The sequence below is a fragment of the Choloepus didactylus genome, chromosome 8, assembly GCF_015220235.1.
Source record: "Choloepus didactylus isolate mChoDid1 chromosome 8, mChoDid1.pri, whole genome shotgun sequence".
In the NCBI taxonomy this organism is placed as follows: domain Eukaryota; kingdom Metazoa; phylum Chordata; class Mammalia; order Pilosa; family Megalonychidae; genus Choloepus; species Choloepus didactylus.
In genome coordinates, this window is record NC_051314.1 from 89,065,232 (window position 1) to 89,088,888 (window position 23,657).

The 23,657-nt window shown below is 36.2% G+C and overlaps 1 protein-coding gene and 1 pseudogene across 3 annotated transcripts in view; both read left to right on the forward strand.

The window, feature by feature from the left end:
• The window catches only part of RPAP3 (RNA polymerase II associated protein 3), a 78,597-nt gene that overhangs the window by 35,594 nt on the left and 19,346 nt on the right, over nucleotides 1-23,657 (forward strand). For all 3 annotated transcript variants that reach the window (XM_037846059.1, XM_037846060.1, XM_037846061.1), the window contains exons 7-10: nucleotides 28-98; nucleotides 946-1,071; nucleotides 2,086-2,213; nucleotides 10,236-10,357. In XM_037846059.1, the coding sequence (XP_037701987.1) occupies nucleotides 28-98; nucleotides 946-1,071; nucleotides 2,086-2,213; nucleotides 10,236-10,357 (447 nt within the window). The remainder of the gene's footprint in view (nucleotides 1-27; nucleotides 99-945; nucleotides 1,072-2,085; nucleotides 2,214-10,235; nucleotides 10,358-23,657) is intronic.
• On the forward strand, nucleotides 4,779-10,229 carry LOC119541794 (annotated as a pseudogene).

Below are 23,657 nucleotides of genomic sequence, written 5' to 3' on the forward strand. Positions count from 1 at the left end.
AGATTCTTTATCTTCTATTCTACACAGATTATGAAAAAGTATTAGAACTGGAGCCAAGTAACTTTGAAGCAACAAATGAACTCAGGAAAATAAATCAGGTAAACTATAGTTATTTAAATTAAGTGCATTATTTATGACCTTTATTTGGTGAAGTAAAGCTTTTTATATAGACTTTGTACTGTAAATTACTTTTCATATATATAGATTTTTTTTAAATTCTTTGTACTAGAGTTTTACTAAATGAATTTACAAGCTAGAGGTAGTGTGATGATACTTAATTGATCAACATTATTAAATTTTTTAGCAATGAGGATATATTTATTACTTAAATGTAAAATTGGTCATCAAGTAACACTGAGTAGTTACATAGTTCCTTTGTATTGCCTTTAAGTTAGAGTTATAATTTTTTTGCCATCCACTGAAACATTGGGTAAAAAGCGACAGTGATAAGGGAAAATCTTCTTTTAAATGTTACCATTACTTATGACACATAAAATCTCTTGATGAATACTGTCAATTTATTATATTTGTGAACTGCATTATTTTGTATAATTTTGTATTTTGTCTTAGGTCATATGGTGACTATGAATATTTGAGGAATTTGGTGATAGGGTCTTAATTACCTGTTTTATGTTTGAAAACAACTCCTGGAACAGTGCTTGACCTACGTAGGAATTCAGTAAATATATGTTAAATCAGTAAATGAATAAATAAATAAATAGTCCACCTTTAGTGGACTCTACTTATTTTAATTGGAATAAGATGCCTGTTAAATTTGTTATATACTTTTTTGCTGCTTTAATAAGTAGACTCTGAATTAGAGTAGAATATGTTATTTCAGTTATCAGTTTGAAATGCGGCTGAAATTCTAATGAGTAATTTAGTATTCTAAGGTCAAATATGCATGCACCTTGGTTTATTTTAGTTGACTGCTATGTTTCCTAGGCTTTAACATCCAAAGAAAATGCATATCTAAAGGAAGCTGATACAGTGATTAAGTCAACTGAAGGAGAGAAAAAACAAATTGAAGAACAACAGCATAAGCAGCAGGCCATTTCAGAGAAAGATCTGGTAATCCAAATTCTAGTAAATAAAGAATATATTTTGCTGAGTGTTTACTCTTATTTTCTTTTATATCAGTTAAGTTTCTGCCATCTCTATATTACATTGAAATTCTTGAGTCATCAGACACGTAGTAACTGGAAACTACACTAAAAACTCTGGAGCTTACAAATTCAAAATTTGAGTAATGAATGACTTAATATGTAAATTTTAAGAACATAATTACAGAAACATTTAACTTTAAGGAACAAACTGCCTTTGAATGTTTTAACATATATTTATATAGAGCTATTATAAATTTAACAAAGAAATAAATTACAGTTGATTCTTATAATTTTGTTTTTCATTAATTCACACTGGACCATTTCTGGTTGAAATTTCTCTATAAATTCTGAGTCGAGGAGATTCAATTAAAGATAATTTTAGCCTTTCATGGACCCATAGAGATTCCTGATAAATACTTAGGGGATGATTATTTACTATAATATATCTGGCTTGATTATAAATGAGCTGTGTTATCATGAAATCTAGTATACACATTCCAGTACAATTTATAATTTATCCTGTGTTTAGACACATTAATATTACCAAAGAGTGGGCTGTGTGATAATGGTACTGTGTTGTTTCACAAAAATTATTTGATTTATGAAATTTTTTGTCAAGTTTCTAAAATAAATAAAACAGTATATTTAGGCCTATGTGTATTAAAGTGAGTTTTAAAATATAAGCTTTTTGTAATATTCAATTAGTAAAATAGTGGTTGATGCTGCAAAGTAATATTGTATATGTATTTTTTTTTCCTTTTTAGTACTGAAAAGAGAGTAATACCATTAAAAAAAACAGTTAACCCAAACTAACAGATTCTCAAACATGTCTCATGGGCTAGATTTTTTAATAGTTAAAATATACTTTTATTACTGATCTAGTATTTATGAGTATCCTTGTAGTGTTTTTTAAAATTTGAATTTAGTACATTTTTTGCATTAAAAATTTTTTTCTCCATACTTTTCTCCAAAATGATAGGGGAATGCATTTTTCAAAGAGGGGAAATATGAACGAGCAATTGAATGCTATACTCGAGGTATAGCAGCAGATGGTGCTTACGCCCTTCTTCCAGCTAACAGAGCAATGGCCTATCTGAAGATTCAGAAGTAAGCATTGGTTGCATTTTAATGTTTTTCAGGGTGAAAATATAATTTACTGTTAATTGGCACATTACCTAAAAAATAAATTAAAATTTCATTTATATACTCTTGAGCATTAGATAAAGGTTAGTTAAGATTATGTATGTGTGCGCGTGTGTAGCATAGTACCAGGCATATGGTACATATTCAATAAATATTAGCTCTTGTTGTTAATAATATTTTCCCATTTTTAATAGTCTGGCATCATACAATTTAACATTTTTGTAATTGCCTTTTGTGTGTTAATCTGGATCAATGATGTAAAAATTATTTTTAACCTCAGAATCCTTTGGGAGAAGTCTTACCTGGAAGTGTTCTTTGTAAACATTATATATGTTTACAAAAATATACACCTAAACACAAATAGATACATGTTTATATATAAAAACATACATAATGTATAAAACAAAAATAGAAAATAAATAAAACAAGAGAACTGCTGTTACTAAAACTCCTGATTGATTAAATATACAACTAAAACTTGGTCCTGTGATATTAACCAGCTGTTACTGATTGTCTCCAAGTTGGACAATCAGTAAGATAATGTCTAATGGCAGAAACTGTTATCTATTCTTTGTAGCTCTTGTTAATAGAACTTTATATAATACTTTACACACTAATACTGTTAATAATACTTTACACACTCATACTGAATTTTAAAAAAACCTTGCTGATTGTTAGGGGCCCTTTTTTGTTGTCATCGATCCCTTTGGCAGTGTTATGAAGCCTGTGACACCTTCTTAAAATAATGTTTTTAAATGCATTAGTATACATCTAGGATTATAAAGGAAACCAATTATGAAAAAAATTAACAGTTGTAAATTAGTATATGTAATTTTTTTCCTTTAGTCATATATTATTTTTTTTAAATTGTAGAATATAACATATATACATAGAAGTAATAACTTTCCAACTGTGGCTAAGAGAATTCAAATAGAGTCAAGAGGCTGTTCTGGAGATTATGTCTATGTAATTTTTTTTTAACACTGCAAAATAAAAAATACATTTAAAATTCAGGCAAGTTGAAGCTAAAAAATTTTTTGAAGACATATTAATGTGAAGGGTCGAGTAAGTACTTTAGACTCTGGGGTCATCTTTGACACATCTCCTTCCCCATGTTGATCAAGAAACAAATGTGGATAGGGAATACCTGAAAGCAACATAGATGACTAGGTTACCAGTGTGATAACATTGACTTCACTCTTAGATATCTGAATGACAGCTTAGGGGCAGTTTCCCAATAGTTGGCCAGCTATGTCACAGAAGCATCTATCAAATAGGGATAGGTTAAATTACTGCTGTAATTCCAAAATAATATGAGCATAAATAATGTTTTGTGGTATCTGCAACAATTGAAATATGAAAATATCTGTGCTTTTTATTGGTGGTAAAGTCATAGGTACTGCTTTTACCTCTGTGTTTGTTGCCTACATATATAATTGAAAGAAAGCTAACTTTCATTTAAAGGTTAGGGAAAGTAAGGATGGAATTTTTTCCTATCAAGTTTTACGATCTCCTGAGGGACCCCAGATAAACAACCCCTGTTGTAGAAGTAAATTCTGGTTGTATATTTAAACTCATTTAAGCTAATAGATACAACTAGAGATATATCTACTGCATATATAGATTAGTCAGAGAAAAGATCATTGTAATCTCTTGCTAGCTTATGAAAATCTTGAGTTTTACTTATTCAGGGATTGTGCACTGATTTAAAATTGTAAGGCCTGCTTGGGTTTTTAGGTTTAACTAATGCCAAGAATAGTACCTTCTAACAGGTAAGAGACTATATTACATTTATGAGAGCTCTAATTTATTGAATTAGTTTTATTGCTTTGGTTGATAATTAAGTTGGTAGAGTTCCACTTTGCCACAGCTGCCATTATGCAAATACCAAATGGATTGGCTTTTATAAAGGAGATTTATTAGGTTATAAATTTACAGTTCTAAGGCCATAAAAGTGTCCAAACTAAGATAGCAACAAAAAGATACTTTCATTAGAGAAAGGCTGATGGCATCCAGAACACCTCTGTCAGCTGGGAATGCACATGGCTGGCATCTGCTGGCCCTTTGCTCTCGGGTTGCGTTTCAAAATGGCTTTCTCCAAAATGTCTTTGGGCTTCTGCCTCTCTTAGCTTCTCTCAGCTCTCTGATTGGTTCTACTGGGGTGTTTCTCTCTAAGCATCTGGGAGTCCTCTCAGCTTCTCTGGGGCAAACTCTGGGCTTCATCTCTCAGCATCTCCAAATGTCTTTCTGCATCTCCATGTATCTGGGTCTGTATCGTCTCTTAGCTTCTCCTGGGGGCAAACTCTGTATTACATATCTTAGCTTCTCTCCAAAATATCTTTCTCAGCTTCTCTGAGCTCCTTCTCTCCTTGAGCTCTCTTAAAGGACTCCAGGGATCTAATTAAGAACCACCTAGAATGGGTGGGGTCACCCCTCCATGTAAAGGACCTAATCAAAAAGTCTCACTTACAGTTGGGTGGGTCACATCTCCATGGAAACAACCTAATCAAAAGGTCCTACCCTAATCAGAAGATTAATAAGTCTGCCCCCACAAGATTGCATTAAAGAACTTGGCTTTTGTGGGGGACATAATAGATTCAAACCAGCACAAGTATGTTATAGCAAAGTTAGAGTATATTTTAAATTGAAAGAGATATGTGACTCTTATTTGTCCATCTTCCTTGTGTGTCTTTTAGATTGGCCTTTAATAAATTTTCTCTACTACATAAAGAAAACTTGTCATATATTATGGGTTAGATGAGGAACATAAAAAGGAGCAACTTTTGAAACTTGAATAAGGTCTTAGGTAACCAGCCTGTAACTTGAATTCTTACAAACTGTGTATCAAATTAGGGCTGAAGAGATTGATTGGTAGTGAGAAAGGTGAGAACCAGCAAAACGGTCCCATCTACCAGGGTGGGGTAGCTGTAGGGAGTAAGAAAAAATTTACGTACTTAGGCCAAGCAAACATGGTTTCTAGATGTGATAGTCTAGGATCATAGTTGGCATCAGGGAGATCAGTAATATGTGCTTGACTTACTATGATAGAATGTCTGTGAGCTGGAAAACTGGAAATGTGGGCTGGTAGATGGTTAGCTTCAGGAGGTCGGAACAGGTAGTAAGATAGAAATGGGGCTGGAAGTTTAGGGCAGTACATGAGCCCTTGAAGAGAATTAGAATTAATCAAAAACAAATCTGGGTCTCATTCTTAGAGGGAAAAGCATGGATTTAGGGATAAAATAACAAGAAAAGACCCAGTATTATTAGATAATAGATCTGGGAAACAGTGTTGAGAGTTGGTCAAAAGAATAATGTAGAATCTCAGTTGCTAGAACTGGAACCAGAGTTAGACTTGATTTAGCAGAGGGTTCACTTAATCCTGAGTAGGAATGGGATAGACACTAATGCTAGAGTAGAATTAGGGCAAGTGGGCCTAACTGAAAACCAGGGGTTAACAATATAGGGGTTATTCTATTTTTGACCCTAACCGTTTTTATTATTTTTAGTCTTGATGTAATTGTTTTCTTTGTCATCTAAAAGGTGTTTATAGATAGGATTTTTCTAAATTCAATTTACACTTGACATGCATGGGGACATTGATAATTTTAAAGGACTCTGGCAGTCAAAGAATCTTCTTCTACTTGTTTGGAAAGTTCGTATTTTTAGTATAATTATAGAATTTTCTTCAGACATATTATGAAACACAATTTGCTGAATATACAATTAAAATTATCTCCCTAGACATTTATGTTCTAAATTTTCTTTCAATTAGTATGGCTGGAAGTTTTCTGATTTACTTATTTGCAAACATTTATTTGTTTCTAAAGTGTGTCAGATGCTCTGGTAGTCATCATGGCAAGGTATTAAATGTACAAACATTAAATGTGCAGTTGTTTCTAAGAGACTTGAAGTTTAGATAGAGACGGAAAAGGAGACCTATATTATGAACACTGTGATAATATGCTGTGAGTGACATATGCTGTGGAAGTATGGGGTGGGAAGAACACTAATGCAGACTGAGTCCAGGTTGTGGAATTCATGAAAGTGTCTTGAAACAATTCAAACTGAATTTGATCTGAAGGAGTGGTATCAGTGAGATTAGAAAATGGTTGAATGTTCCAGTGGATGGTCAGAGATCTGGGAGAAAGTTCATGGTGCCTCTAGGAAAGTACAGCTGGTTCATATTATAGCTATTATGTGGGGGTCAGTGTGGCAGAGATGAGGCTGCAGTTAGGCAAGACCCTGGCTTTTTGTTCTGCAAAGGAGTTTGACTTTATCCTGAAGATTGTGGGGTACATGCATGTCTTTTGAATGGGAGAATGAAATAATCAGCCAAGTAGAAAACATTGGTAGGGGCATGGACATGCACATGCATGTGTACACACATTCTTCTTTCTCTCTTGCTGAAAAAGTAATTAAAGAATTCAGGGATGCTTAAGTTCTTTAGAAATTCTGATTTTGTTCATATAAGGTCTTGTTTTGAGGGTAGAATGACATTCATTTAGGCACTGGGGAGAATGTAATCATGGAGACTCTTTTCTTATAAAATCTTTATTATGAAACTTAAACTTTTATAAAGGTAGTACAGTAAACCACATGTACCCATTATCTAGTTTTAACAAGTCTTACCTTTTTTTGTCATGTTTGTTTTAGCTTTTTTCCTTTCTGTTACTTTAAAGCAAATCACAGACATTGTAACAGAAAAGACTTTTTATATATGATCACAATACCATTATCACTCCTAATAAATTAACAATAATTCATTAATGTCATGTTAATATATGAAAGGGTCCCAAGTTTTTTGTTTGTTTACTTTTACCTCTTCTTAGCTCTTGGTTATCATAGAACAGTGCCCTATCAGTCTGAATTTATTGCAGACTCCATGGTGGGGTGGAATTTATGAAAAGAGTCAGTTGATACATGATCACATACATAGTGAGTTCACCTTAATTTTGTGGTTCTTGTTTTCCCTTAGGATATACACTATGGGGAAATGTTAATGAAGTTTTATTAGAAAATTAATGTCAGTTTAATTGTTAATGTAGCATCTATGCAAATTGAGAGTTGGAGAGGAACTAGGTTGCCAGCAGTGGTATTGTTATATCTGTTCTATTCATATTTTACCATCACTAATTCCATCTTTCCAGCAGGCTCTTTACTGATTTTCCCTCCGTCTGGTACCTTCTCCCTTTTTACCAGATGATTCTAAGATTTTGGTGAGAGTGAAAAATAAAAATTCGTCTTTCCGAGTCTAGTGCGTGATCGCCCTCGTGGCGGGACACGACCCTCTTCTGGTCTGGTTCGCCTACCTACACAGGTGCTGGGACCACGCTGCTTGGCGTCCCCCACCCGAAATCTCTCCTGGCCCAGTTGGGTTGGCAAAAATCCTCTTCCTCCTGCCCTGGCTTTGCCTGTCGCCCTGAGCAGGCGGATCTAGATGCCTTCACCTGGGTGAGGCTGAGAGGGTGCACTGTGGAGGCGTCTGTGAGTTGTAGCCTGGACCGGGACAGTGATGCACTTCGTTGCAGGCTGTTGGGTGCCATTATGTGGTGCACTCTGAGGTTGGCCTTCTCAGGATCCCACCCCAACAGGAGGAGGAAGAAGGCATGGCCTCCGGGCTCCCAACGGCCTGGTCCCAAGAACCAGTGACCTTTGAAGACGTGACCTTAAGTTTTACCCCAGAGGGGTGGGGACTCATGGATTCCATGCAGAAGTCCTTGTACACGGAGGTGATGCTGGAGAACCACAGGAACTTGTTCTCGGTGGAACATTAGCTTTTCAAACCAGATGTGGTGTCTCGGTTAGAGAAGGCAGAAGAACTTTGGCCGATGGAGAGAGGAATTCCTCAAGATACCTTTCCAGGTTATCCTGGGGCTTTGCTGGACTCCCAGGAGGATCCTCTCCCTGCTGAGGACAGTGACTTGAATCCTTTGAAGAAGATTGAGCCCATAAAGATCTTCACACTGGATCAGAAGGTGGCCCAACCCTGAAATGCCCATATCCAAGCCCTCTATGCTGAAGATGGGGGCCTGAGCCAAGAAACACCCGGATAGCCCACTGGACAGCTGGGTATGCATCCAGCTGACCCTGAGGCTGCCTGCCAGAGGTTCCAGGAGGTGGCAGGTCCCGCAAGGCCCTGGCCCAGCTGTGTGAACTCTGCTGCCAGTGGCTGCAACCCAGGGTTCCCTCCAAGGAGCAGATGCTGGAGCTACTGCTGCTAAAGCAATTCCTGGGCATGTTGCCTGGGAAGCTCTGGTCATGGGTAGAATCGCAGCACCTGGAGGACTGCCAGGAGGCAGTGACGCTAGTGGAGTATGTGACCTGGATAGCCTAGGAGGAAGCTTCACCTGCTCAGGGCCCCACCTTGTCTCTAGAAATCACTGCTCAGCAGGAAGAAGAGAAGGAGGAAGAGGCAGCTGTGCCTTCCAGGACGTGGCCATGGACTTCAGCTGGGAGGAGTGGGGGCTTCTGGGCCCAATGCAGAAGACCAAGTACCACGACGTGATGCTGGAGACCTTCAGGCATCTTGTCTCTGTGGGTTGGGAAACTACACTGGAGAGCAAACAGTTAATTCCAAAGTCTGATGTTTCTGAGGAAGAATCTGCTCATGGCGTGAAAGTAGAAGAATTCTCACGGTAATTCCACTTTGGGAGACGCCTTACAAGGTGAGGTCCTAGAAGCCCTGGAAATAGAACGGAAACAAGTAGAGGTTGCTCAGGAGAAAACCCTCCCTCAAGAGGAAGACTGTGGCAACCCTGAATCCAGGGCAAACACCAGTCTCCAACCCAGCTACATTTCACCCCAAAAAACTTCTACTTGGAATTGTTTGTGCAAACGTGGTGCCCAGGTTAAACGCATGAAGCATAGTTCACATGTAAAAATTCATCAGGAGAGCTGCAAAGGGGAAAAAAGTGGAAAAAGAAAGCCTCTGGCCAGACTGCTCAGCAGATTAATTACATTTATGAGAATTCACAAGGGAGCCAAGTTTGCCAATGCAGTGAATATAGTAAAACTTTCCAGAATTGGGGATACATTTCTGTACATAAAAAAATCCACATGGGAGGGAGGCCCTATGTGTGCCGGATCGAGCTCCTCACTCATGCCGCATCAGAGGATTCATACTGGAGAGAAGCCGTTTGAGTGTTCCAAGTGTGAAATGGCCTTCAGCGATTGCTTGGCCATCTCCCAGCACCTGAGGACTCACACTGGAGCAAAGCTGTACCAGCCCAGGATTGCGGAAAAGCCTTCCTCCAAAGCTCCCACCTCATCAGGCATCAGAGGTTTCACACCAGGGAACGTACCTATGTGTGCAAGAAATGCGGAAAGGCTTTCAGCCAGAGCTCACGCCTTAACGGGCACCAGAAAATGTACGGTGGTGGCACATGCAAGAAGAAATACCTTCCCTTGTAACTGTTAAGTTGGCTGCACACTCTGCTTTTTTAAGCTGATCCTTCAGTGTGCTGTGACAGGCGTGGCTGGGATTTGGAACTGAATGTAAAGGGAGCATTGAATGAGGAAGTTCCTAGGACTGAAGGACAGCCAGGGACAGCACCCTGCACATCATAAGTAAATAGGAATACTGGTGTGGAGTTGTTGCTAATGAATGTAGTGACTGGAAAAAAAATTTAATTAATTTTCCATTCGATTTATCATAATTTGTTCATTCATTTGGTGGTTATAAATATTAAGGAACCTGAAAATGCTTATATTTTGAGTTTAAAAAGCCATATACCAAATAAGTTGTGCACTGATAATTGTATCTATAGTGAATTTTTTATGCGTATGGTAAGAACTAAAAGAGAACATAGATAGTACTTTATTTTCCTGTGGTAAAAAAACAAACAAAATTAGTCCTTCCCCTCACACAAAGATTTGGGAGTTAGTAATTGAAATTGTATGCATGTTTTTAAAATTGAACCCTGAGTTTACATGAAGTTTTTCTATAAGCTACATTTTTCCTTTTGGTAATTTTAACATATTCAATAGATATGAAGAAGCTGAAAAAGACTGCACACAAGCAATTTTATTAGATGGGTCATATTCTAAAGCATTTGCCAGAAGAGGAACTGCAAGAACATTTTTGGGAAAGCTAAATGAAGCCAAACAAGGTAAGACTATTTTTATGACAAGTGACATTCATCCTGATGAAACTCCGAAATCATAGAAGCAAAGGATTGCATAGCTTTCCCATGGTTCAAGGGTAAGAACTTAGAGAATATGTTTCTTTCTATAGTTCAGGTCTTTAGCAGATTTGTACATTTGAAGGAATGCAGCCTCCATAATGGAACTGATTATCCTTTACTTTAAGAGCACACAGTACAGTCTGGCTAATTGCAATCAGAATTAATGAAAAATTTGAGTTATAGGGAAAAAGGGGGGGAAAAGCAAGTAAGAAAAAGAAAAAAAGGAAAGGAATTAGCATTTAGAGAATAGAGGATAAAGTAAGATCTATAGTGGTGCCCCTTTTTGTTCTTGACGCTGGTTCGTTCTCTTAATTTTCCATGATCTGTCTTTTAGGGATTATTAATTTTACTGATCTTTTCAACTTGATTCTTTTGTGTGTTTTCTATTTCATTTATTTCTGTTATTTCCTTTAATTTTCTTTGGGCTTAATTTGTAATTCTTTTTCTGACTTCTTGAGATCAGTATTTTAGAACACTGATTTTCTGCCTTTTCTGATGTGTATGTTTAAGTTCTGTAGTTTCTAAGTGTGGTTTTAGCTGCCATTAGCTTTGATAAGTTTATTTTTATTTTAATTTAGTTCATATTTTTTCCATTATGATTTTTTTTCTTTGACCCATGGTATATTTAGAAATGTATCATTTAATTCCAAACACTCAGGTATTTTCTGGTTATTTTTGTTATTGATTTCTAGCTTTCTTCTGCTGTAGTTAGTAGTATGTAGTAGTATGATTTCAGTCCTTTGAATTTGTTGGGACTTGTTTTATGAGTTAGTTTATGGTCATTTTCAGTACATGTTCCAAAAATGTGTATACTGCAGTTGTTGGGTTTAGTATTCATGCCGGTTTAATCATTTGTTTTTCAGGTTGTTCAGTGTTTACTGATCTTTTTGGTCTGCTGCTTCTACCAATTACTGAGGGATGTTTGTTGGCATCTCACACTGTTAATTTGGGTTTATCTGTTTTTCCTTTTAATTCTGACATTTCATCCTTTATGTGTTTGTAGGCTATGCTGTTAGGTGCATTGAAATTTAGAATTGTTATAATTTCCTGATGGATTGGTTCTTTTATCCTTATGAAATGTCCCTCAATGTCTCTAATAGTGCTCTTTTCCATAATGTCTACATTGTCTGATATTAATAAAGCTTTTATCAGTTTTATTTTCAACTATGATATGTATTTCAGGTGTGTCTTCTGTAAACAGCTTATAGTTGACAGTTGCTTTTTAATTGGAGTGGATAGTTCCTTTACATTCAATGTAATTTGCTATATTTCAGTTTAAATCTAATTTGAACTGTTGTTTTTTATTTGTCTCATCTGTTCTATATTACCTTTTCCCTTCTTTCTTGCCTTCTTTTTGATTGTTATTCCAGTTCTCCCTATATAAGCTTAAGTTATACATACTTTCCTCTTCATTTAGTAGTTACCCTAGAGATTAGAACATGCATTTCTCACTTATTAAAGAATGACATCAAGGAGCCCCTAACCCCTTTGCAGACAGTGCAAGGACTTTGGAATGCTTTAACTCTGTGTAACTCCTCTTTTCCACCTTTTGTGCTAGTGTTGACATGTATTTTGATTTTCTGGGTAATTTTTAAACCTCACAAGACCTTATTGTTTTATACAGTCAGTATTCATTTAGGTTTACCCACATATTAACCCTTACCATTGTTCTCTATTCTTTCCAACATCTCTACCTACATTTAGGGATTATTTTCCTTTCTCCTGAAGAACTCCTTTTATTACTTCCTTTGGTAGAGGTCTGCTGGTAATAAAATCTCTCAATTTTTGAAATTTGGAAAATGTTTTTATTTTTCCTTTGTTATTGAAAATTATTCTCCCTGGCTGTAGAATGCTAAGATGGCAGTTATTTTCTTTAGCATTTTGAAGACGATTATTCCTTTATCTTCTGGAATCTATTGTTTCTTTGGACACTTGTCAGTCTTATTGCTGCTCATTCAAAGGTTATATGTCCTTTCTCCTTTGGCTGCTTTTAAGATTCTTTCTATGTCTACTTTTCCAAAGTTTTACTATGTTGTAACTTATCCTGCTTGGGATCCTTGAGATTTCTTGAATTTGTGGTTTGATACCTTTGTCAGTTTTGGAAAGTTCTCATCTATTTTCTTTTCAAACATTGCTTCAGCCCCATTTTCTTTCTTTTTCTTTTGGAATTTCAGTTAGATCTCCTCACTATGTCATATGTGCCTCTTTTCTGTCTTTTTCATCCTTTTTTATTCATATTTCAGTCTGAATATTTCCTTTTAGTTTTTTGAGTTTTCTTTTTATGTAGCTCATTTTCAGTTAATCTGCTTCTGAGTTCTTAATTTCAGTTCTTGGATTTCTTAGTTCTAGAATTTCTACTTGATTCTTTTTCATAGTGTTCAGTTCTCTGCTGATAATCTCAGTTTTGGCATCTGATGTCTTAAACATGCTAATATCTGAATAGCCCATGTGTCTTTTTTGATGATCTGTTCTCTTTTTTTCTTGTTTTTGGTCAGTTCTTGCCTGTTCTTCATGGCTAATATTTTTGCTTGAATTCCAGACATTGCATATGAAAAATTTTTGCATTTTTTGAGGCTTTTTTATCTTGTTCCAGAGATTAGATTTTTGCTTCTGGAAGGCAGTTAAGGTCGGAGCAGATCAATAAATCATTTCAAGGATTGAACTGATTTGAAGCTGGGATTCAGTCTGGGAAGATTAAACTCTTAACTCTTACCTGAAAGGTATAGTCCATTGGGGTTCCAGCTGAAATCATGGGGTATTTATCAGGGCATCTCTTCATTGGAAGCCTTAAACTCTGTTTTTTTTGTCCTCCCAACTCTGAGGGACTGGTGGAAACTCTGCTTATTTCTCAGTCTCTCATTTTTTTACTTTTGAATTGGCAAATGCCTTGAAAGGAAAAATAGTGCCAAATGTCAGGCTCATATCTCTGGGATTTCTTTCTTTCTATCATCTTAGCATCTCAAGTCCTTGCCCCTTGGTAGCCCTTTTTTAAAAAAAAAATTGTTCACCTTTTGTATAATTGTTCTTGGCAGGAGGGTTAATCAGAAACAAACGAGTCTGCCATTGCCAGAGGCAGAAATCCGGTAATTATTTTTTAAGTCAACAGCATTGTGTCTCCTGTTAATCACAATCTGATAAGCCTGCAGTATTTCCCATAGCCACAATCATTTTTTGTTTGTTTCTTCTGAATTAGCAGTCTGTTGTTGGCTTATAGTATTTTTTCTCTTTTTGCCATCTGTAACAATTAGTTACCTTTTGTTATCTTGTACAGTCATTATATTCTCTATATTTATCACTTTGTATATGCTTTGCATATAATAAGTATTTAGTAAGTGTTTGTATTAGGGTTCTCTAGGGAAACGGAATCAACAGGATTTGTCTATAAATATAAGATTTTATAAAAGTGTCTCATACAACTTTGGGGATGCACGGGTCCAAATTCCATAGGGCAGGCAGCAAACTGGCAGCTCCAATGAAGGTGTTTGGTGAACTCAGGAAACACTTCACTGGCTAGCTGAAGAAAAGTGAAGGTCCTCTCTCTCTCTTCCTTAAAAGTCTTCAACTGATTTGATTAAATCCAGGTGATTGAATTCTCTCATTGCGGAAGACACGCCCTTTGTTGATGTAATGTCACAGCTGTGGTCAGTTGACTGATGATTTAATAAACCAGCCATAAATGTCCTTGCAGTAATGGTTAGGACAGTGCTTGCTTGACCGAACACCTGGATGCTGTCACTGGCCAAATTGACATATAAACCTAACCATCACAGTGTTGAATGAATAAATGAACTTTCCAGGATCTGTTTGGGGGAGGATAATGGGCATTGCATATCTTTTCTTCCTAATGATTATAAATCATTAGTAAAATAAAAGCAGCATAGTAGTCATTAGGCACTAATCATAAGTATGATGATTTCTGTGCTACTTGTATATCTAGAGCCATCCTTGAACTTTTTGAAGGTAATGTTTGATTTTAGTGATAAAAATTAAAAAGAAATTTCCTAACTGTTCATGTCCCCATTTTTCTCCTCCCTTCTTCTATATATAAATGAAGCTAATATGGAATTTTATTTATAGGAACATCCTAACTTAGGCCAGATGGCAAGTTCTGGTCCTGTATCAGCCTTTGACTGGCTGTGAAAATCTTGGCAATTTACTTCAACTTTTTGGTTCTTAATTTCCCTATTTGTAAAAACAAGGAAATGAAATCATACAAAGTCCCTCCAGCTCTCACCTAGAAGAACTTATCAGGCTTAAAAATTTCCTTAAAGATCCTTAGGGAATTTGCTTTAATAAATAGATAAGAGTAATTTATAATTAGCACAAATTAGATGGAGCTTCTCAAGTGCTTAATACTTTCTCTCAAGTAGTTTTACAATAACTTTCATTAATCTTGTGAACATTATTAGATTGCAAAAGGGAAAACTTTAGTTCATTTAAAAAATGTAAATTATAAAAATATGTAATTTACATGCATGTTTATGTATGTATGTGTATTGGTGTGGCCTTGAGCTTATTAAGGTAGGTGGGTAATAGTCTCCAGGGTCAAAATTATTGATTATCAATGATAAATTCTTCTTTCCATGTTAAGTACTGTCATGTTGAGCTTCACTATACACTGGTAAAGGCATAACAGGAGAAGTGAGAGCAAGAATAATTAAGAAGTGAGAAAAAAGGCATTTTTAAAAACTAACTTATTTTTTCTGAGTTCTTCACAAAGTGTTTGCCAGGGGAGATTCAGGAAGGTAGTTATTGGGATAATAATGTTTTGTTTTTATCATTATTATTTATTTGATGAAAATAAACTTAATAGTTGAGAGAAGAAAGTGAGTTTGTAGTTAAAAAGTCATTTGTTCTCTAGAACCCTTGGGTTGCTGGAGCAGGGCCTGTGGGGAAACCCAACAGCAACTTTGCTGTTAGCTATTTCTATTGAGTTTTCCCTAAGATTTTGTTTACGGAAAAAAACTATGGAAGGCAGACATAGTAAGTCTGCCTTAAGAAGCTACACAGTAAAAATATGAATGTCATGAGAGGGGGTTGGTTTTTAGAATGTAGAAATAATTCAGGACTCAGGACTCTGGACTATAAAAATAGAAAAATCAAGACTGAAAAGGCCAGTATTCCTTTTAGCACTCAGTAAATCTGTATTTCTCATTGGGCCATTCATGGGAAACTCTGGTAGTTTGACAAATACTGCTCAACCAAGTAGCTTGTAGAATGAAATGTACTGGATTTTCTACCTAATGCACTTACTAGAACCTCAGCCATGATGTAGCAGCAGGTAGCAGGAGATAGATCTGTGAGAGAAGAAATATTAAGAAATTGCTCTTTTTTATTGTAGTTTGCTGTTGGGTTCTGAGAACTGGGGTATTAGTATCTATGAGGGACCTGACCCCTTTAGCTACCATTTAAGGTCATTAAAACTGTTCTTCTGAGGTTATACCATGTGATAAATTGTTGCCTGATAAACATGTCTCTCTAGAAATTGGCTAGCAGAGAATGAAGAGACAGGTTGATCCCTTCAGTCCAGAGGATATGTGCTATAGGGAAAATTCTTTTCCTGAGGCCTATTGGTGGTTGTCCCTCTTCTTAGTAACGTCTCTCTTATTTTAGTCACCTCCAGTTTTTTTTCTGTTGGTTTGTTTGTTTTGATTTTTTTTTGTTGTTGTTTTTTAGTGTTTGGACCATTTATATTTAATGCAATTATTGACATTGTGGGATCCGCTCTTAAAATTTTTTTATTTGTTCTATCTGTTCTTTGTTCCTTTTTTCTTTTCCTGCCTTATTTTAAGATTATTTTGTATTTTTAGTATTCTATCTTTATTGGCTATTTAGCTATAGCTGTAATATTTTTTTTAGTGCTTGCTCTGCAGTTTATATTATACTTTGTTTTCTTATCGCAACATACCTTCAAAAATATACCACGTGTGCCAGTTTGGATGTATTATGGCCCCCAAAATGCCATTATCTTTGATGCAGTCTTGTGAAGGCAGAGTATTAGTGTTGATTAGGTTGGAAACTTTGGATTAAGTTGTTTCCATGGAGATGTGACCCACCCAACTCTAGGTGATAACTCTGATTAGATAATTTCCCTGGAGGTGTGGCCCTGCCTATCAGCATGGGCCTTGATTAGTTCACTGGAGCCCTATAAAAGCTCAGACAGAAGGTGCTCATAGCTAGCTGCAGCTGAGAGACACAGTTTGAAGTTAGCCATTGGAAGCTCACATTGACATTTTGGAGAACTCCATTTTGAAACACAACCTGGGAGCAAAGGAAGAAGACGCCAGCCACATGCATGCCTTCCCAGCTAACAGAGGTTTTCCGGATGCCATTGACCATCCATCAGTGAAGGTACCCCATTGTTGATGCCTTACGTTGGACAGTTTATGGCCTTTAGGCTGTAACTTTGTAACCAAATAGACCCCCTTTATAAAAGCCAATCCATTTCTGGTATTTTTGCATTATGACAGCATTAGCAAACCAGAACACCATGTAAGAACCTTACAATAATACACTTCCATTTCCCCCACGTGTCCTTTGTGCTATTGCTTGCATATATTTTATTTCTACATACATTATAAGCCTTATAATAATACAGTGTTATTTTTTTCTTTAAAAGTTAATTATATTTTAAAAACATTTTAAAAAATAAGAAATGAAGTCTTTATTACCCACACATTTACCACTTCCATTGCTTTTCATTCCTTTCATATAGATCTGAGTTTCCATTTGGTGTCATTTTCTTTCAGCCTGATGTCTTTTAATATTCCCTGTGGTTCAGACCTACAGTGACAAAATTTCTTTCAACTTTTGTTTGTCAGAAAATAGAGATTTATTATATATAATATTCATCTTATTTTGCTTTCATTTTTGAAGGATGTGTTCCCTGAATTTTGAATTCTAAGTTGACATTTTTTCTTTCAGCACTTTAAAGATGTTCCATTTTCTTTTAATTTTAATGGTTTCTATTGAAAAATTAGTGGTATTTCTTATTTTTGTTCCCCTCTATATAATGTGTCTCTTTTCTCTGGTTATTTTTGTAATTTTCTCTTTCTTGGAGATTTTTCAATAATTTGCTTATGTTGTATTTTGATGGTTTTTTGTGTGTGTGTTCTTGATTGGTTATTTGGGGCTTGTGGTTCATTCTTGGTTCTGTAACTTGGGAATTTTTTTTATCAAATTGGAGAATTTTTTGGCTATTTCACATATTTGTTTTTCTATACTTTCATTCCTTCTAGGACTCTTATTACACGTATGCTAGACCATTTGATAATATCTACAGATTACTGAAACTCTGTTTTATTTTTTAGTCTTTTTCTCTTTGTGCTTCAATTTGGACATTTTCTCCTACAGTGACTTAAAGGACACTGACCTTTTCTTCTGCAGTGTCTAATGCTGTTAGCCCATCAGTGAATTTTTTATTTCAAAATTGATTTTTCAGTTGAAGTCCCATTTGGTTCGAAATTTTCTTCTGTCTTCTATTTCTCAATGTGTTCGTGATTTTCCTTAACTCTTTGGACTTGTTAATCATAGAGTTTTGAAGTTATTATCTGCTGATTCTATCATTTCTGTTATTTCTGAGTCTTTTTCCATTGCCTGAGTTTTATCCTGATTACTGCTCACATTTTCCTGCTTCTTGACATGTCTAGTAATTTTTCATTGGATCCTGGACATTGTCAGTTGCTGCATTTTGTTGTCTTCCTTTAATGAATGTTGATTTTTGTTTTGTTAGGCAATTAAGTTACTTGCATATCAGTTTGATACTTTGAGGCTTATTTTAAAAACTATTGGAGTAGATATAGAGTAACCTTTTCTCTAGGGCTAGTTTAGGCTTATTACTAAGGCTTGAGCCTTCTGTTGTCCTCTACCAACTACCACATATTAAATAATGTCTCTGGCTGGTGGGAAATTGCACTAGTTTCTAGATCTGTATGAACTCTGGATATTGTACAGCTTATAGCTACCCAATAATTTTTCTATGCCTGGGCTTCTGGAATCTCATCCTATACAAGTTTAACTTAGAATTCAATCAAAGACTCAAGGGGACCCACAAGCACATTTCTTGAGATTTTTCCTCCATTTAGCTCCTTCCCTTAGTATTCTGACATGCAAATTTCCACAATCTCAGTTTTCCTCTTCTCTTCCAGTCTCTGAATTTTCTGTTCAGCAAGACTACTGAGCTCTGTTCGGGTGGTCCCTTCCTCATTCCGAAGTCTGGATGGTCCTCCAAAGTCTCAGTGATCTTAGGGCTCACCTTGCTTGTGTCTCTTCTCTCAGGGATTACATCCCTGAGCACCCTAAGGTCCAGTGTCTGTACTTTTTGTTGTTTATTGTCTAGTTATTTACATTCAGAGGACAAGACTGGTAGCAGTTACTCAACCATGAAAATCAAGATATTAATTTTGGATGTGTTTGAAGTCTGTGAGACACACATGTATAAATGTCAAGGAGGTGTTTTTTGAGATTGAAACTTAGAGGAGTGGTGTGTTTAAGTTAACATGAATTTTGGGATCATGTATTTAAAGCCATGGGATCAGATGAGATCACCTAGGGTTTAGATAGAAAAAAAAGATGTGATCCAAACTGAACTCTGAAGCATTCCCAACATTTAGAGGTTGGTTAGAAGAAGTAGATATGGCAAACAAATAGTGTCCTAGAAGCTGGGAATAGAGAGTGTTTCGAGGAGAAGGGAATAGTCAGTTATGTAGATACCACTGAGAAGTCAGTCAAATCAGATGAGAACAGTAGAGGGTTTGTTCCATTTGACAACACAGAGATTTTGGATGACCTTGACAAGTCATTTTAGTGAAATGGTGGAGTCAGAAGCCAGATTAGAGTGGGTCAAGGGTGAATGGGCTGTGAAGAAATGGAACTTTGCTGAATAGTGGTTAGAGGGAAGTTGTTTTTGGAATGGGTCAAGGAATGGTTTAAGATGGGAATTGTGAATGAATTGTGTGCTGATGGGCATACTTCACTAAAGAGGGAGAAACTGATAGTCTTTTTTCTCCAATTAAGCCTTTATGACCACTACCTAAAATAACCTGCTCCTTGCCTTTAGCCCTATGTGTAAGGTTATGTTGATGTTCATTCTCAATAATGTATACTTAGAACTGTTGCTATTTAGTAACTAACCACAGGTCTTCATTCTAGTAATAGCCTATCAATGACAATATCTTTATACTTTATAAGGGATCCTGTAATTAAAGGATCTCTAATGCTTTTTTAGGCAAATGATCAGAGTGTATGAGGAGCTATAGTATTTGTGGCATATATGATAATTGCAAATAGTATGGTCAAATAAGCCCCAGGTAAAATTGTAATGTAGATAGCATCCTTAATCTTTCATATCTGTGTTCTTTCCTTTCCTTTTGAACTTCTCCCAGATGCTATCTGTTCGTCTCTAGGAATCTATTCATGCTGTAATATTACTTCCAGCATATCAGTTAATCCCAGCTGCATAGCATATGATAATTAAGATGTTAGCTTAAATTGGTTGAAATACAAACCTTTATACAAAGCATTAGCTTTTTATAAATAGGAATTTCAAAAACAAAGGAATGAAACTATAATGATAAAAACTTCCCTTTGTGGCTATATCCTGTGTTGTGGTGGGGGAGTATCTAAATTTAGGTATAATTTGGTCATTTCCTTAAGGAAACTACTTGTATCAATTAAGGAATTATATATAGTTGTAAGTAGTAGAGATCCAAAGAATAGTGGCTTAGACACCTAAAGTTTATTCTCTATTGTAAAAAAGTTGGAAAGTAGGCATTCCAAAAATCATGTCAGCTCCATGAAGTTATAATCCTGAGTCCTTTGTTTTTTCTCCTCCAGTATCTTTAATGGGAGATTTCCATTCTCAGTTGTCTTAACATGCCTTTTGATACTCCATCCATCAGTTCACCTTCCAGGTAGGATGAAGAGCTTCTGGCTTTTCTGTTGTTAACATATCAACTAAAAGTTTGTTGCTCCTTTGAAGGCAATCTCTTTTTTTCTCTCTGGTTCCTTTGAGGTTTTCTTGTTGTCTTTAATTTTCTTCAGTTTTTAAATAATGGGTCTACATGTGGATTTTTAAATTTATATTTCTCTTGATTCATGGTCTTTTTTTTTTTTTCTTCTTACAAAATTCATCATTCAGTATACCAATGTCACTTCACGCTCTACATTGTTGCCCTACATAATTTCAATAGTAAGGATTGTTCAAAATCTTGATACTTTGATGAATATTTTACTAAGGGGTCCATATAAAGTATTTCATTTTCCATTGTGAATTTTCTGATGTGAAATCAAGCTGCAGATGCTTCTAAGTTGATTTTAGGATTGTTATTTCCTCAGCATAGGAATATTAATGCTAAAAGAATGAGTGATCACTGAAAAATACTTTCATTCATGACATCAGTAAGTTTTATGCAGTGTGAATTTTCATTTGCCCTGCAAGTTTTGCTGTATGCATAAAGGATCTGGTGTGATTTTTCATGAATAACGTCACCATGAATTATCTGACACTTCCACAAGGGGTTTCATTCTCTGGTAAAACCTGTCTCTCTGTCTCTTGGAATGGTGGATGAAGACTCTTCCACTTTCATTAAATGTGTATCATGAATTCTCTCACATTGAATATCATCAGATCTTCTTACTAAAGGCTTTGCTACCAAGTTGACACTGATATTCTCTCCAGTATGAATTGCCTTATATTGATGAAGTAGGACAACTAGAAGCTCTGCCAGATTGATTACATTTGGTGTTTCTTCTGTATGTGAGTTATCTAGTATGTTTTAAAGATAACTTGAGGGCTGAAATCTCTTCTATATTCAAAGCATTTATGGTATATGAGTTCTCTAATGTAATCTAATGTCTGAACATTGACTGAAGCCTTTCACATATATGGCATTCATAGGGTTTCACTGTAGTTTGAGTTCTCTAATATTGTCTAAGTTTACAAAAATAAGGTTTCCCCACATAGATGATATTCTTATGGAATCTCTCCCTGTGAGTTTTCTCATGTTTTGTAAAGCCAGAACACTGGGTGAAGGCTTTCCCACATAGATGACATTCATAAGGTTTCTTTCCATTGTGATCTCTCATGTTGTTTAAGGCTAGAATAATGGGTGAATGCTTTCCAACATAAATGACATTCATAGGATTTCAAAACGTTGTGAACTCTCTCATGTACACTAAGGTTAGAAATTCTGTTTCTCTCCATTGTGAGTCCTCTCATATTTTCTAAGGTTTGAGTAATGGGTGAAGGCCTTCCAACATAGATGACATTGATAAATTTTCTCTCCAATGGTGAGTTCTCTCACGTTGCTTCAGGTGAACACATTGAGTGAAGGCTTTCCCACATAGAAGACATTAATAGGATTTCTCTCCAGAGTGAGTCCTCTCATGTCTTGTAAGGTAAAAATGATGGGTAAAGATTTCCCACATAGGTGACATTGATACGGTTTCTCTCATGTATTCTAAGATAAAAACAAAGAGTGAAAGCTTTCCCGCATGGGTGGCATTTGTAAGGTTTCTCTCCGGTTTGAGTTCTCTCAAGTTGTCTCAGGTGAACACATTGAATGAAGGCTTTCCCACCTGGAAGACATTCATATGGTTTCTCTCCAATGTGAATCCTCTCATGTCTTCTAAAGTAAGAATAATGGTTGAAGAAATTCCTGCATAGCTGACATTGATAAGGTTTCTCTCCAGTGTGAGTTCTCTCATGTTCTTTAAGGGCAGAAAATCAAGTGAAGGCTTTCCCACGTACATGGCATTCATAATGTTTCTTTCCGTTGTGGGTTCTTTCATGTTCTCTGAATACGGAATATTGAGTGAAGGCTTTCACACATAGATGATATTCCTAGGGTTTCTCTCCAATGTGAGTTCCATTGTAATGTGTAAGGCTGGAGCTTTGCATAAAGAGTTTACCAAATAGATGACATTCACATATTTACATCTAGTGTGAAAATGTGTTGGTTGATTAAAAGGTGACTGTTGTGCCGGTTTGAATGTATTATGTCCCCCCAAATGCCATTATCTTTGATGTAATCTTATGTGGGCAGATGTATCAGTTTTGATTAGATTGTGATTCTTTGAGTGTTTCCATGGAGATGCGCCCCACCCAACTGTGGGTGATGACTCTAATTTGATAATTTCCATGGAGATGTTGCCCACCCATTCAGGGTGGGTCTGAATTAAATTACTGGAGCACTATATAAGCTCAGACAGAAGGAGTGAGCTTTGCTACAGCCAAAAGGGACACTTTGAAGAATGCACAGAAGCTGAGAGAGTAGCTGCAGATGAGAGACAGTTTGAAGACTGCTGTTGAAAGCAGACTCTTGCTCTGAAGAAGCTAAGAGAGGACAAACGCCCCAAGAGCAATTGAGAGTGACATTTTTGAGGAACTGCAGCCTAGAGAGGAACGTCCTGGGAGAAAGCCATTTTGAAACCAGAACTTCGGAGTAGATGCCAGCACATACCTTCCCAGCTAACAGAGGTTTTCCGGACACCATTGGCCATCCTCCAGTGAAGGTACCCAATTGTTGATGACTTACCTTGGACACTTTATGGCCTTAAGACTGTAACTGTGTAACCAAATAAACCTTCTTTATAAAAGCCAATCCATTTCTGGTATTTTGCATTCTGGCAGTATTAGCAAACTAGAACAACTGCTCCCTGAGGGCTTTTCCAAATATATTGCTGAAGTAGAGTTTCTTTCCATTGTAAGTTCATATATGTTGAGTCACTCTAGAACTATGAGTAAAATCTTCTGGCAGTTCACCACATACAATGCCATTCTTCTGAGTATGAGAATTCTGCTTCTGGGAAGTAGATGAGAGACAATGACATGGTGGTAGATATGTCTTTCCTGTAGATATGTTGCATGGATAGCATTTCTTGTTTTTTAAGACCACTTTACCTGCTCAGTGACAAGTCTCTTCCTTGTCACGAAGCACAGGTTTCTAGAGCCCATCTGAATTCTGGCTTTGGAAAAATCCAATTCCTTCTTTCCACAGTTCCTCTCCTTGATCCTGAGAAGATGTCCTTGGTCCAGACCTCAGCTTCTTCCATGGCTCTGTCCTTGAAGTGATTTTTTTCCTACAATATGTCCCTTCTTTGCCCTTTTTCATCCAGGATGGCAGTTGTTCTGTTCATATAGATCTTGCAAAAAATTTGTCAGTTGTGCATAGAGTACACCCACTGAAAGCATTTGACTGATATTCTCCAGCATCACATCTCTGAA